General features: G+C 31.3%; 1 protein-coding gene, 2 long non-coding RNA genes and 1 pseudogene across 3 annotated transcripts; 2 read left to right on the top strand and 2 right to left on the bottom strand.

Annotated features, from left to right (window-relative positions):
• Positions 1-373: 373 nt before the first annotated feature.
• On the bottom strand, positions 374-1,481 carry LOC121231972 (uncharacterized). The gene is made up of 2 exons (XR_005930203.1): positions 1,283-1,481; positions 374-1,047 (listed from the first exon to the last, which is right to left on the bottom strand). It is a non-coding gene; the product is annotated as an uncharacterized lncRNA (long non-coding RNA).
• A 3,039-nt stretch (positions 1,482-4,520) lies between these two features.
• Positions 4,521-6,002, top strand: LOC107900488 (class V chitinase). Its single transcript, XM_016826102.2, has 2 exons — positions 4,521-5,637; positions 5,765-6,002. The coding sequence occupies exons 1-2, from the start codon at positions 4,554-4,556 to the stop codon at positions 5,785-5,787; spliced, it is 1,107 nt and encodes a 368-aa protein (XP_016681591.1). The 5' UTR covers positions 4,521-4,553; the 3' UTR covers positions 5,788-6,002.
• Positions 6,003-6,689: 687 nt separating this feature from the next.
• On the top strand, positions 6,690-9,643 carry LOC107900489 (class V chitinase-like; annotated as a pseudogene).
• A 587-nt stretch (positions 9,644-10,230) lies between these two features.
• On the bottom strand, positions 10,231-11,358 carry LOC107900490 (uncharacterized). Its single transcript, XR_001684953.2, has 2 exons — positions 10,783-11,358; positions 10,231-10,479 (listed from the first exon to the last, which is right to left on the bottom strand). It is a non-coding gene; the product is annotated as an uncharacterized lncRNA (long non-coding RNA).
• Between the last annotated feature and the right edge of the window lie 5,599 nt (positions 11,359-16,957).

The raw sequence follows: 16,957 nt of genomic DNA, 5'->3' as shown, positions 1-16,957 counted from the left end.
TTAGTAGTGGTAATGTGATGATCTTTGTTATCAAACCATCATCGTGAGATGCACGAGAAGGATGTCTGTAATGGACACATTCTATCATTCCTTTTTGAGTTGTGGTACAAAATTAATAGCTTAAAGAATCACATTCTCAATAGAAGGGTGAATGTCGTGAAGGACAAGTGGACGAGAACCTTTCGGCAAGAATGGGTGGCTAGCTTGCGAGAATGATGGGAGGTTGTTTGGAATCAGACCTTTTGGGTTATTGCTCCTTTGGTGACTAGCCGGAAGGAGCTATATTGGGTAGCTTGCTGTGCTATCACGTCTCCCAAGCCGATGAGGTGGAATAAATCTAAACTTTAGTTTAATGTACATTTAACAACAGAAATCAACTTTCTTCCCTATAAGCCCACGTTCTATTATAAAATTAAACAACAAAAATATCATCCTTTTGATCATCAACACCAGCATTCTATTTAAGAATTTTTATAAAGCTCTTCAGTCATACCAACTTCAACAGGCCCAGGCTGAGAGGGGAAATACCTATCTTTAGATGCACTTACAATGGTAGGAATATTTGTTGTAGGGATTTCGATTGAACTAGGAGGACAACTGATATTTAAGGATGCTGGATTCTTAGACTTTTCCACTGAACTTCCTTCAGGATTTGAGTCACAACTGCGTCGTCTGTAACGCCTGGAATGCGATGATATTAGAGATACAGATTCATTATCCTTCTCAACATAAGGAGTGTTATTTTGATTACCAATTAATACAAACTAGAGAAGGCGTGTTATGTTACAGAATCTCTGCAATCTTAAGGGAAGGAACCAAGACATGGATCTTTCCATGCTAAAACACCAGCCAAACCCTTCTACATATTATATTTTGCACAAGGACATTTATATATTAGTTCGATCACCCTTCTACATATGCTCACCATTTTCAGTCTACTACCAGTATTTAGGCATTGGAAGGAGCCAAACCCTGAGAAGTTACCTCGATCACCATCGCTGAACACCCAATCATTTCCACAAATGTTATTCAACTCAAGGCCAAGACCTGCATAGACAAAAATGTTCATCATTAGAGAGAAAGAGTCCTTGCAGCCAGATCTTCTTTTTTTACTCAACTTTAGATAATGGACCACCATTTTTCCCAACAATTACATTGAGATCTACACAACAACCTGTTTAATCGAAGCATTCCTCAACTTTTCATGCTAAACATCTACCATGAAGAAAAGAGATAATATAAAAAAATTACTAAAGCACGCATTGAAGTCAGCGAAACTTACCATTTTCTAGCTGAAGTTGAACTCGGTCCTTTCTCCAAAGATAAGGTGGACTAGAAATTATTATCTAGGTGATATAAACATGCACAAAAACCGAAACATCCATATCTAAAAACATCTTTGACATTTCATTGTTGCCAATTAAATATTTTACAACCATTTTATTATTGTTATCTAAGAAATTTAATATCTAAATTTACATTGTTTGCAACTGAAGTTGTTGAAAATAATTTTTTGCAACTGAAGTTGTTGAGTTATAAATTTCATAACCAATTTTATTATAACTAAAACATTTTCACACAAAAAAGTTAAATCATTGTTAAAAATGTATACTTCAAACAACGAATGTAAATGTAACTATCTCGTAACAACTTTTTATTGTTACAATAAAATTTTAACAACAACAATACATCATTTAATAAAATATTATTTTTCTTGTAGTGAAACTATCAAGTATTATTAGAAACTATCAACTTTATTTTACTTTTTTTTATAGGAGTGATACTTATTTGTTATTGAATCCGAAAAGAAGGGAAAAGATAAAATGTGTAAGATACACCAAACTCCCACAACTGAGTCGATGTTACCATTAGTGAATATCATTAAATCATTCTGGTATTGTATTTCTAACTAGTGGATTCAATTGAGACTAAAATTGTGGTGAATTTTGATAATATATATTGAAAATATCAAGTTCAATTGTATAATGTATATTTAGGATCGAGTTTACAGTTGAATAAGAACTTATTAAATTTTAGATCTGAGTCGAGTTTGAGTCTTGTTTCCATTACATTGCTATCTCTAAATGGGCCTGACAAAGCCCTATTAAAAGTCAACTGATGAAATTTACTTGGAAAAGTCAATGATCAAGTTAATTAGGAAGCCTTTTAGACGTCTCATTCACGTTATTAGTTACTTATTTTAAAGGAATTCATTTGGGTGAATTGCCAAAATAGTCACTTTTGTTTCCTTCAAAGTTATATTTTAGTCACTTATGTTATTGTGTTATAACATTTTAGCCACTAAGTGTTAATTGTTGTTAGTAGTGTAACGGTAAGCTGACGTGACACTTTAAATTATCATTTCAAACTAAAATTTTAGGTTAAATTATACAATTGGTCCCTATACTTTTTTTCGTTTTGAACAATTTAATTTTTTCCTTTTACGTTAAAAGAGATGAAGAATGAAGGAAAATAAAAGGAGAAGTAGAAGATAACGGAAAAAAGAAAGATAAAATTAAAAGAACATAAAATAAAAAATTTGCTCTAAACGAAAAATATGACGACAAATTATATAAACTAACCTAAAATTTTTATTTGAAATGATGATTTAACGTGCCACGTCAACTTACCGTTACGCCACTTACAACAATTTAAGGCTTAGTGACTAAAACATAACATTTCAAACAAAAGTGATTATTTTGGTAGTTTACCCAATTCATTTGGCTAGTTGAAAATATTAATTGGTTAACAATTACTTGTATACTTGAGTAATTTCTTGAAATATTATTATTTAATTAAAATCCAAATAGGATTATAGATATCAGATAATGGTCTAAAGTTCTGCTTCAATACATATACTTAGTAAATTCATAAAATAGTATTTACTTCTAATTTTAAAGGGATTTGACTTTTGGGATTATAGATATGGATTATTGTCTAGGGTTTGATTTTTCTTTTATTCCTAAAAGTGGCACATTGACCAATTAACTCAATAGCTGTAATTTTCTAAGGTTAATATTATGCCAAAGTCAACATTTGATGTATATCTGATTTGGATAATTTAATTTAATTTAGTTTAAAAATATCAAATTTTTAAATGATGGTATTAGGTATATATTGTTGTAGGTTAAATTATGGATATGGTCTTTTTACTATATTTATATTTAGGATTTAGTATCTGTAGTTTGGTTCTTGTGTATAATATTATTAGTTAGTCGATCAGAATAATCGACACCTTTTAATTATTCCGGTTAAAATGTTGAGATAATTTTTTTCTTAAAAAGAAATACTTATTTTAACTTATCATATCAAAATGATATGTACATATTGTATTAGAAAAGTGTTTTTAAGATAAATTTATGTTAACTATTCTAATTGAAATAATTAAAGATGTTAACTGTTTAGATTAATAATATTATTATAAAAGTAAATCAGAGATGAAAATTGAAATTTCACCATTATTTAGATAGGACATGTGTTATTAAGAGACATTTTTTTAGGTAGTTAACAACATTTCTTTTATATATATAGTATAGATTTTAATTTTTTTAATAAATTAAATTATGAAATATAATTTAAAATTAAGTTAAATAAATATAATTTAAATATTTTATCTAATTATAAATTGTATTATTTTATTTTATAAAAATTGAGAAGTTAGTTCCATATTTTTTTGATTAAAAGGAAAGAGCACAATATAACATAAAACTACCAACTAGCTTCAAGCAATGAGCTAGAAAACTAGCCATCACAATGTCATGCAGTGTCTAGCAAAGTTCCTCAAGAACCCTTCATACAACAGCCATTCTCATAGCCAAATTTGCCATACCATCCGCTATTTGATTCTTCTGCCTCAAGACATGATTCACTCAAAAGTTCTTCATCGGCTGCAAATATTCCTTCACTCTTTTCCCTAACAAACTTTGATCTAGAGTTTAACCATATTCAAGAAACTGTCTCTATGCAATCCATTTGAAGGATAACATTTCTAACACTTTTCTCCCATGCTAGCTTAAGACCCTCTTAGGCCCCATAAAAATTGAGAAATTAGTCCAATAACTAATTAATAAATATATTTAAATTACAAAATTTTACTAATATATTGCATAAATTTATTGAATTGCTGAATTTTAACATTATTACCTAAATTATTTTTTCAATTTTTAATGAATACATGAATTAAATTTTGATAAATTAAAGTAGAATAACTATTTTTTCAATTAAACTTAAATATTTTGAATCAGACGTCATTATAGATTTACTTGGAATATAAAATATAAATTCCTCTGAATTAGTGTTTTTACACCCAAAATATCCAATTAAGTAGACGGTAACAGATATAGCCACATAAACCATTGATCTTCACAAGTTATCGCAATAAGACGCAACCACGTAACTCTAGGCATTGAAGTAATCCAAGAAGATTTCCAGGTTTGGCATTTGTTTAATCATAATAAATTCATTCAACCATCGTCCTCTATGGCTCTATCTATATATATGTGGCGCTCCCAGCTATTTATTATACCATTCAAAGCTCCATTTGGAACTCAACAATGGCTGCAAAACTCCTTAGCTTCTTGTTTTTCAGTTTCCATTTTCTTGTTTTTCAGCTTCACTTCTCCGCCGGTCAGGATGTTGTTAGGGCTGCTTATTGGTCGGCAGGCAGTGAATTTCCCGTTTCCGATATAGACTCCACGCTTTTCACTCACCTTTTCTGCGCATTTGCTGATCTTGATTCTCAAACAAACCAAGTCACGGTTTCCTCGGCAAACCAGGCCCGATTCTCCACCTTCACTGAGACTGTCCAACTGAAAAATCCTTCCATTAAAACACTCCTTTCAATCGGTGGGGGAAGTTCATCGGCGTCAGATTTCGCTTCCATGGCTAGCCAAGCTAATACCAGGAAATCATTCATCGATTCCTCCATAAATATAGCTAGATCTTACGGCTTCCATGGCCTTGACCTTGATTGGGAGTACCCATCAACACCTACTGAAATGAACAACTTGGCTTTACTTCTAAACGAATGGAGAGTTGCTTTGGTTAATGAAGCCGCCAATACTGGCAACTCAAGATTACTTTTGTCGGCAGCATTTTTCCGCAACTCGGATTATTATACTCTGGCTTATCCAATCCAGGCAATACAGAATAGCTTGGACTGGATCAACGTAATGGCTTATGATTTTTACGGCCCTGGATGGTCAACTGTAACCGGACCTCCTGCAGCGTTATACAATCCCGGAACTCAAGTTAGTGGTGATTATGGAATCACTTCATGGATACAATCAGGTATTCCATCGAATAAATTAGTTCTCGGCTTCCCTTTTTACGGCTATGCATGGCAGCTTGTGGATGCAAATAACCATGGGTTTTTTGCACCGACTAGTGGACCGGCTATAACGCCAAATGGAGACTTGGGTTACGGTCAGATCAAGGATTTTATTTCGGCTAACAGCGCCACGGAGGTATACAATGCAACTGTGGTTTCGAATTATTGCTACGCTGGGACGACCTGGATTGGTTTTGATGATACAGAAAGCATTACAGCCAAGGTTTCTTATAGTAAACAAAAAGGGTTGCTTGGTTACTTCGCATGGCATGTTGGCGCTGATGATGGTTGGACTCTTTCTCGAGCAGGTCAGTGAATGGTTTAATACCCATATATTCTCAATCTGAATGGTCTAAACCATTCTTTTTAGCCATAGCATTTGTTTGATTAACTTATAACATTTTAATGGGTTTCTTTTTCATTTTCATATTGCAGCATCGGAAACTTGGGGATCGTAGATGCCAATTGCGAGAAAATAAGATATTTATACAGTTATACTATTACAAGTCACGAAAAAATATGATCCTTGTCATTTAATTTTGAAGGTGGTCAATAAGAATGATGGTGAACTATTTAATAAATATAGTTGACAAGCTTAATCTCCTTTTATGATGATTTTCATTTTCCTTCTCTGTTTGTAATTTGTACCAAAAAAAATAAATGTGATATTATTTATTTTAATATTCAATTCATAAAAAATAGAAAAGTCTAAACCAGGAAACTACAACTAGTGAACACCTCAACTCAACCCACAAAGGCCAAACTCCCCTAAGAGACTAGTCTCCCAACTCTTTCATAGGGATCAACCCTCATCAAACTTGGATCTTCTTTTGAAAAGAGTTTCCATCAAATTTGACAAATCATTCCGTAATTCGTGGGTATATTCAAAGGTTTCCGATCAATTATCTAGAAATTCTTCAATGTTTTTTCAACTCTTCAAGATAAGATAATTGGTATTGTATCGGTGAATGTACCGTTTTTCTATACTGACAAGAATAGAATAATTCATTTCAATTTTATTGATAAACTTTAAGAGTATACATAATATTTATACAAAAATAGTCACAAAGGAATATGAGATATATATAATATACAATATATTTACAAATATCGAATAATGAGATTAACTAAATCTCTATGTAAAATACTCCTTAAAAATAAAACTTTTGCTGAAGTGGTAAAGAAAAAAAAATATTGATGGCATGATTTCAAATATCACCATAGAAAATAAAAATAAAGTATTCATCAATTACATAAATTATTCTTGAATAAATTTCACTAATACAATTTATCATTAAGCAAACTCAAAATAAATAAACAAAATAAACCTTATGAATTTTTTAAAAAAAATTGTTGAAAATTTAAATATTTTTTATGAAAAAAAGAAGAATTTCTAGGTATTCCACTAAAATCAAATCAAGACAAATAATATGTGAATTATAATTCAAATATATATATTATATAACAAAGAATAAATGGGATATCAATATCCTCATTTCATATAAAGAAAATAAATTTTCATGGAGTAGAAGAATGAAATTTGATTAGTGCTATATATAGTATACTTTGACCAATTAATAATGTATGATTAATTTCTAGTGTTGGATATTTTTTACCGGCTACACAAGTTGGTCAGTGCCATGTATTGGGCGCTTCTTCAACCAGTGTTGGTCATTGCTATATTTATTAATATACCATTCAAAGCTGCATTTGGAACTCAACAATGGCTGCAAAGCTTCTTAGCTTCTTGCTTTTCTGTTCGCACTTTCTGCTTCAGCTTCACTTCTCCGCCGGTCAGAGTGTTGTTAGAGCTGCCTATTGGTCCGCAGACAGTGGATTTCGAGTTCCCGACATAGATTCCACACTTTTCACTCATCTTTTTTGTGCATTTGCTGATCTTGATTCTCAAACCAACCAAGTCACCATTTCCTCGGCAAACCAGGCCCGATTCTCCACCTTCACTGAGACTGTCCAACTGAAAAATCCTTCCATTAAAACACTCCTTTCAATCGGTGGGGGGAGTTCATCGGCGTCAGATTTCGCTTCCATGGCTAGCCAAGCAAATACCCGGAAATCATTCATTGATTCCTCCATAAAGCTAGCTAGATCTAATAGCTTTCATGGCCTTGACCTTGATTGAGAAAACTTATCAACGCTTCCTCAAAAGACCAACCTGGGTTTACTTCTCCAAGAATGGCGAGCAGCTGTGGATAAAGAATCCGCCACTACTGGCAACTCAAAATTACTTCTCTCAGCAGCACTACCTTTCCGCAACTCGGATTATCCAATCCAGGCTATACAAAATAGCCTGGACTGGATCAATGTGATGGCTTATGATTTTAACAGCCCTGGAAGGTCAACTGTAACCGGACCTCCTGCAGCATTATACAATCCTGGAACTCAATTGAGTGGGGATTATGGGATCAGATCATGGACACAATCAGGGTCAGGGATTCCGTCCAATAAATTAGTTCTTGGGCTTCCCTTTTACGGGTATGCCTGGCGGCTTGTGGCTGCAAATAATCATGGGTTTTCTGCACCGGCTAGTGGACCGGCTGTATCGCCAAAGGGAGAATTGGGTTACGGTCAGATCAAGAATTTTATTTCCGCTAACAGAGCCACGAAAGTTTACGACGCGGCGGTGGGTTCGAATTATTGTTACGCTGGGACGACATGGATTGGTTATGATGATACGGAAAGCATTAGAGCCAAGGTTTCTTATGTTAAACAAAATGGGTTGCTTGGTTACTTCGCATGGCACGTTGGCGCAGACGATGACGGTCGGACTCTCTCGAGAGCAGGTCAGTCAATGATTTCATACCTATACTTTCTCAATCCCCGTACTCTAAATAATTCTTTCTCTAATAGTGCGTTCTCTTCGTTTTGTATTGCGATTACACCCAATATTTTATGTTCATGTGGTGTAGGTTTTAACCGAAATCGTCACATTTCTCAATTATTCATTTTAATTAATAGTTATTTATTATCATATGATTATTTTTTTTAATTTACTTCCTATATATATTTTTTATTTAAATTTATTAAAAATTATGTTCGAAATAAACTTAGATAAATGATTATCTAAATACAAAAGAATAATAGTAATAAATTATCCAAGTTCATCTTAGGCGTAGTTTTTTTAAATAAATATTTAAAATGTTATTTATTTTTAGACCTTTAAAAAATTTTCTAAAATTATTTGCGAAAAAATTCCTATCATATTAAACTTATATGGTATGCCATATGTCACTATTTTGTTATATTATTAATTAATTATATTAGTAAAAAAATAACGGTCAGATTTGGTCAACGTTAATCAAGAGCTTAATTGATTAATTTTTCAATTATAAAAGTTGAATTGGGTACAAATTTTTCATTTTTTTTTTATCTTTTTGCAATGGGTATTTTTTACCATAAATTTTGATTTTTTTTATAAATTTCATATAATTTTTATAATATTTTTATATATTTCCATAGGCTTTTTTTTTAATTTTGTAACTTTTTTAAGATTTTCAAATACTTTTAAACAGTCTTTTTTTAATGACACGGCACTCTGTCATAACCTCCTAATAGTGTAAAAAAAAGATAAAGTAAAATTTAGTCTTTGAATTTGATAGTTTTTATCAATTTAGTCCTTAAAATTTTTCATTCATATTAATATTAGAACTTGGCAATTTTTTTCAATTTGGTCCCTAAAGTTGGATTTCATTAAGATGTGATGATGTGGCACACTATGATTATGTCATATCATCACTTGAAAAATTTTAAAAATTATATAAAATCTAAAAAAATTAAAAAATATAAATAAAATATTAATTTTTTAACAAAAAAATCTTAAGTGAATATGTGGCACAATCACAAAGTGCCACATCATCATACTTTAACAGAATCCAAGTTCAATGACCAAATTAAAAAAAGTTGTCAAATTACAAGACTAATAAGAACAAAAAAAGTTCAAGGACTCAGGACTAAATATTGCTTTAAAGGATTAAACCATTTAATGGAACCCAAGTTTGAGGACTAATATGAACAAAAAAAAGTTCAAGACCAATTAACATTTTTTTTACCAAATTTAAAGACTAAATATCGTTTTATTCCTAAAATTAAGAAATTTTACTACCAATATATCAAATAACTAACTTTTATTTTATTTATATTTGTTTCAGCAGCATCGGAATTTTGAGGATCGTAAATGACAATTGCCTGAAATAACGAAGACACTGAATAAGAATGACTGCCAATTTTTTTAAAAAAATTTAGCTTGAAACTTGTTACTGACCGGATATACGTATAATAATACTAGTTTATGTTACACATACTTCTTGAATGATATATATGCAATATTATTTACTTTAAATATACAAATGGTGACTAAATTAAAATTATGTTCTTTTTCATCTATCAAAAATTACATTACTATCACCAACTTTACTATTTTAGTTTCATGATTAAGTTATGTTGAACAATTGTAGAAGAAGGAAGGAAGGATAAGAGCAAACTGAGAGAAAAATGTCTACTTGCTTCATTAATCAAGATTTAAAATCTAAAAGAAAGGATGAACTATTTTTTATACAAGCGGTGTAAGCTAGAAATTTCATCTAATTCTGTCACTTCAAACCCACACCCACACCCACACCCACACCCACACCCACAACAGCACATAAGCAACCAAAGCACAAATAGGATTCATTCTTTCTTTTTGCTCTTCATTGTTTTCACTTTTCTTAACAACGTAAGGTGATCAACATTTTCACCAAGTGTCATAAGTGGATCATACTAGCTAAAAAGCAAAATGAATTATAAAACTCATATCTTCTACTCGGGTTGTCACTTGATCAAAAAATTCTTAAATCCCTCGTATTTCTACAATGATTTAATAGTCAATTTTGGCCCTAGAATGATAAAACAAACAAAACCCAAATAATTAAATAAAAAGTCCAAATTTCAAGTCCATTTACAACATGTGTAGCCCAAAATTAAAACCAGACCCATTACACATTAAATAACCCAATTACTAAACCCTAGCCCAAATAATAGCCCACTTGCTTAAGATTTTCAGCAGCAAACCCTTCCCCAAGATGCAGCCGCCGCAGGCTTTTAGCCACCGCCGCTCGGGGCACCAACCACCGGCCTTCCACACGTCACGTCACCTGCAAAGAGTGATCCACACGCAAAGCAATTGGAAACAACAAAGAAAACGACAAGAAATGACAGAAAACAAAACAAATATGGACAAAAACAGATCTTATATCCGGTTATAAAGCTTCGAACTTTAGCCTTGTATTTTTTTTTACGCGCATTAAGCAATCAAAACAGCAAAAGAACCAAAGAGGTTGATTTTTTTATCTCCATTTTCGTTTTAAATTCTGAGTTCATTTACTCTGTTTTCTTTTTTTTTAATTATTTTTATACGAAAATAGACAAAAGTAAAAAAGGGAAGAAAGGGAACTTACCAATCTACTCCGTAGTCGCGCCAACGGAGCCTCCTTCTCTTTCGCCGGACTCGAGTCCAAAAAGGGGGGAGAGGAGTCTTCTTTTCTCAACATTTTCGGGGCTAAAAGGGGGGGCCTTTAGGCGTGTTTAAACAGGGGCTAAAGAGCCCATTATCGCACCTCCGACCACGGCTTATGGCGGCCGGTGCGGAGGTGAATCGCACCCTCGGTGACCAAAGGAAAAGGGAAAGGGAGAGAGTAAAAAGAACTCTCTGTTTTTTTTTAAAAAAAAAGGGAATGCAGAAATAAAAAAAAAGATGGCCTTAATAAAAAACATGAAACGGCAGCAGTGGGTCATTTTCACTATGGGTCCTTCAGTTTTGCTGCCCGTTTTCAATATCCCCCTTTGGTTCTTAATTTTGCGCTTTAATTTGGCCCCATGGATTTTACGCTAATCGCATTTTGGTCCTGCATGATAAAAAGCGCATAAGGGCTGGGATATTCTCCTAATAAGTCCCTCTTTCTCTGCATACGTTCCATTCGAACCCTCTTTCTTTTAAAATTCATCACTTTAGTTGTATTTTATTTTTAATTTAATCCCTAACCTACAAATATCAAACTATTTTGTATATTTTACTTATTTATTTTTTTAGAAGAACATGTATTCTGTTAAACAATTATATATTTTATTTATTTTGTTTATATATATATATTAGTTCTTAAAAAAGGTACATTCTATGTATCATTTATTTAAATTTGAGTTATGGTATTCTTTTCAAATTGTTTTATTGTACATTATTCTAGGTTATGAATATACATTTTCTTAATTAGACACTTTAAACGGTCTTATTACATATAATTTTTTAATTATCTTGTATATTATTTATTTTATGTTTTTATATATATACCATGTATTTTAAAGTTTTTACATATTTAAAATTTTTATATATCATGTAGTTAAAATTATTTTATATGTTATTTATTCAAAGTTTTATATATAGTTTATTTCAAATTGTTTTACTATTATTTACTTTAAGTTTATCTATATTATTTATTTGAGATTTCTTTTTATTTATTCGTTTTGAATTATTCTTATACATTGTTTGAAACTATTATTTACTTGAAATTGCTCTATGTTATTTTATTTTATTTCATCTTTTGATTGTTAAGATTAGAATTTAAGTGACATATGTTATACGATTATTACCATTGTGTGTATTAGATTTAGTTTATTCGTATTTTCTTTATTGTCATTTGCTTGTATAATATGGTATTCATGTTGTATTATTCCATGCTCTAGGCTATATTTTGTTTCATCTAGTCTAAGTCATATCATAAGTTAAACCCCAATACATTTATCCAATAAATCGCTTTATTTTAACCTAAATAAATAATACACGTCTTTTAAATATTGTATTCGCTACCATTCAAAAACGAAATTTTCCAAATAAGACAATGTTTTGCATTTTGAAATATCGAGGAATTGTGCCCTAACTTACGGGGTTTCGATTTTCTCGTTGTTTCTAAATAGTTAAATATCCTTTTCGAGTTTTAAAATACACAAGATTTCAATTTAAATTAAAGACGACCTTGCACTCGGGAATTCATGGTATTGTGTCCTAACTTACGAGATATGATACTCTGATATCTCGGGATAAGGAAATCTTTAAGCAATCGTTTTGAGCTAATTCAAGAATTTTAAAATCGATGTTATTAAAAAAGATCGTATTTCAAATCCATTCCCGATTTTTAATTTTCAACATTAAGACACTAACTAATCAATTCGGTACCAATTTTTGGGCGTGTCGAGGGTGCTAATCCTTCCTCACACATAACCGACTCTCGAACTTGTTCTCTTGAATTTCGTGGACCAAAATACTGTTTTAGTAAATTAAAATTGTTTTATTAAAACAAAGGTGATCCGATCACACCAAATAAAGATCGGTGGCGACTCCCGTTTTAATTTTCATTTTCAAAATCAAGTCGATTCCCGTTTTTTCCAAAAAATGGTTTCGACAAATGATATCAGGTAACTCCATTTTTGTTTTTTTTCTTCTTTTCTTTATTCCTTGTTTTAAAGCTTCTATATCTAGATGTAATAGGCCAATTTCGGCCTGGCCTAATTTACAAAATAAAATGAAAAATAAACATAATAAATAAGCCTAATATCCCAGACCATTTACAACAAATTTAAACCAAAGTTGCCAAGCCCAACAAGCCCAAAATTCTAGAAACTCTAAAGCCCAACTAGCCCACAACCTTAACTATTTTTCAGCCAAAAAAGAAAAAGGGAAAACCCTAGCCTCCTTCAGCTTAACCAGTGCCGCACGCCACCCTCGCCTCTGCCACTGTCACTCGGCTTGCCTCCATGTGCCTCTGACACCTACAAAACAAAGTAAACACGCAAGTAAAAGAAACTAATGGACAAGAAGACAAAAAACATTAGCAAACAACATCAAAACGACAACAAAAATGAAGAAAACATGACAAGCTTGTATTCGGCTATATAGCCAAAGAGCAAAATTTGTAATCGAGGGGGATTTTGAAAAAAAAACTCATTTTAGTCGAAATACAAAAAAATCCCATAGAAATCGAAATAAAAAAATAGCAAAAAGGTTGTTCCTTTTTCTTGATTACTTTGCTTTCATGCTTGTTTTTGTTAGAAGAAAAAAATAAAAGAAAAAGAGAGTTGAAACATTATCGTTGCTCTCGCGTTTCATCACCGTAGGTGGTCGAGGACCGCCCTCTCCGATGAAAGAGGGTATTTTTCGGGCTAGGGGGTCGAAAAGCAAAAAAATGATGACTTTTTATTTTCCCGGCCACCGTAGACAGCGGCGCCGTCACCGGCGACCGGCGATCATCACGGTGGCTGATCGCCTAGACCCTGGCCGGACCTTGGAAGCTTTGAGAGAAGAGAGGGGGCCTTTTTGTTTTTTTTTTGGGAAAGGGATAAAAATAAAGGTTTTTTTGAAAATTTTTGGCTTTTTATAGCCTAGTGAAATGGCGCCGTTTCATTCCCTCCCTCCAGATGCCAAAATGTTGTCGTTTTTGGGAGGGGCGGTTCGACCCAAGCCAATTGGGAAGGATCCGTGCGTTTTTAAAGCCAAATGGGCTATTTGCGCTTCGGGTCTGTCTGTTTTGCCTCTTGTTTTCAATTTGGCCCTTTTGTTCTTTCTTTTGCGTTTCTTAATTTGACCCCATGTTCTTTGCACTCGTCTCATTTTGGTCCCGTTTGAAATGGTGCGCATAAGGGCTGGGAATAGTTTCCCAATTAGTCCCCACTATTTAGGCGCGTTTCATTTCGGTCCTTGATGGCCATTTTTTCGTTATTTACAATTTGCACCTTAACTTTTAATTCAATTTCAGCCTAGTCTTAATCTATTTAATTTGTTTATTTATTTATTTATTATTTCAACTTTTTAGGAACTGTTTTGTTTTAAGTTTGTTTATCTTACATTATTTATGCTAAACCATTTTATTATTAGTTATTGTAATCCTTTTACGTTTTATGTATTGTGAATTGTTATAGGTTTTAAATATTTTACATATATTATTTGTATTAAGCTTATTTATTTTTTAATATCTCATATATTATTTGTATTAAACTTGTTTATTTTATTACTTTAGGTCTTTTCATATGTTATTTATTTTTAAACTTATTTATTTCTTTTATTATAAATCTTTCATAGTATTTATTTGGAACAGTTTTATTATTACCCTTTTTTAAAGTCCATTTTCATATAGTGTTTGTTTTAAATTGTTTTATCATATTATTTATTTTGATCTGTTTTAAACTATTATTTTCAAATTATTTTATATTATTTAAATTTCTTTATAAATTATTTACTTCAAATTGTTATATATTTTATTTATGTTGGAATTTATATATATATTTATTGTTTATTCTGAATCATTTCATTTATTATTTATTTTAAAATTTTTATATATTATTTATTTTAAACTTTTTATGTATTTTTTTTACTTTAATTGGTTTCATTTATCATTTATTTTAAATCTTGTTATATTATTTATTTTTATATTATTTTAATTCATTTGTCTTCGATTATTTATGTTGATATTTAAATGATGTAAGTCATATGTGTTTTTTTGTTTTCATATTATTTCATATATTATTATTTCATATTGTCCGTTAGTCTTTTGTGTTGCTATCCAATTTTATGTTTGATAATTTGTTGTAGTTTTATTCTGATTTGTTTCTTTTAAATAGCTATATTTTCAGTTTTCATATTTTTTATTATTATTGTTTGGATGTGAACTTATTACTATTGTGTGTATGTTAATTTATTTTTTTTATCCTATTTCCATTCATTAATAGATTTCGTTATCCACGTATATTTTTCCATGTTTATTCGCCTTTCATTCACAATTTTCGCATTGTAGTTTTCAACTTATTAATTCAAAATTAATGATTCCATTTTATTTCAAGTCAAATTAATGAATTTTGAACCGACCTTAAAACGAAGGCAATGTTTGATGTTTGGTAATTCAGGGAATTGTGCCCTATCATGCCGGGTTTAGATTTCCCGTTTGTTCAAAATAATCGAATATTCGTTTAGAATTTCACTTGTGTTTTCTAAATTCTAAGACAAGGCAATGTTCAATGTTTAGAAATTCGAGGAATCGTGCCCTACTGTGCTGGGCTGCGGTTTTTTTATTGGACTAAATAATTGGGCATCCTTTTGTAATTTTTAACATATAAACTTGCAGAAGTCAAAAAATTATCGTGTTTTCAAAGGTATAAAGGATCGCGTCCTATCGTGCTGGATGTGATGCTGTATTCCTTTGAAACAAGAGAATTTTGACGACCAACTTTAGTTATTCAAATGTTTTTAAAAGGAATCACATTTCAAAAATAGTTTTAAATCTTAGACATAAGGACAGTACTTAATCAATTTGGTACAAATTTTGGACGTAATGAGGGTGCTAATCCTTCCTCATACATAATCGGCTCCCGAACCCGTTTTCTCAAATTTACGTAGACCAAAATTGATTTAAATGGAATAAAATGTTTTATTAGGTGATCCAATCATACCTAAACAAAAAGATTGGTGGCGACTCCACACTTTGTTTTAAAAGTCGATCCCCACCTTTTTTTTAAATCAAAAAATGGTTTCAACACTAGAAATAAAAAAATAAAAAAAAGGGTTGAAATTGAAAGTGTTAGGTTAGGATTTTTACTTTACATTAAAAGACCTAAAAGGAATAAAAATAAAGTTAATGTTTGTAGAAAATTAGGTAAAAAAGGGTAATATAGGTAGCAAATAAAACTTAACTTGCCACATCGGCATGTCGTTATCCCTTTAATGGCAATAAATGGACTGGTGATCAAAATATATACTCAATAACATAGGTAATCATACTATTACTTTTGATAGTTAAGTGACAAAAATATAAATTTAACACTAATTTGGTGACCATTTGTATAGTTTACCATTTATTTTAATATATAATTCATTATTAAATATTCTTTTATTTCTAACGAGTCTATATTTTACATAATCATTTTGATATAAAATCACAATTTAATTATCAAAATTAGTTGAAATGCTAATGTTACTAAAATTAGATTAAAGAAGAGTAAATAAAATAAAATTAAAAGTGTCATAACCATTTTTTTGAAAACGGGAATCGACTTAGATTTTGAAAATAAAAACGAAAAAACGGGAGTCGCCATCGATCCTTTTTGATGAGGTGTGATCGGGTCACCTCGTAAAAGTGGTTGTTTTTAATAAATAGTTTGATTTATTTAAACAACGATTTTGGTCCACGCAAATCAAGAAAACAGGTTCAGGAGTCGGTTACGCACGAGGAAGGATTAGCACCCTCGATACGCCCAAAATTGGTACCTAGTTGATTAATTAGTGTCTTAGTGTCGAAGATTTGAAAACTTGAGAGAATTTAAAACACAATCCCTCTTTGTATGAATGTTAATTTAAAAATGATCGAATAAGTTAAAACGGATGTTAAGGACTCCCTCATCTCGAAGTAATAAAACGTCACGCCCAGTAAGTTAGGACACAAAAATTCGAACTTTGAGAATGAGCTTGCCTTTATTTGAAAACAAATTTTTATTTCGAAGTGACAAAATGTCATACCCGGTAAGTTAGGGCACAACACCTCGTACCTCCGAGAATAGGCATTTTTCAAAACTCATATTGCGGTTTAAGAGGATTAT

Source organism: Gossypium hirsutum, chromosome A07 (assembly GCF_007990345.1).
Source record: "Gossypium hirsutum isolate 1008001.06 chromosome A07, Gossypium_hirsutum_v2.1, whole genome shotgun sequence".
Classification (NCBI taxonomy): Eukaryota; Viridiplantae; Streptophyta; class Magnoliopsida; order Malvales; family Malvaceae; genus Gossypium; species Gossypium hirsutum.
Note: the sequence above shows the minus strand (reverse complement) of the source record. Positions and strands in the feature narration are given on the sequence as shown.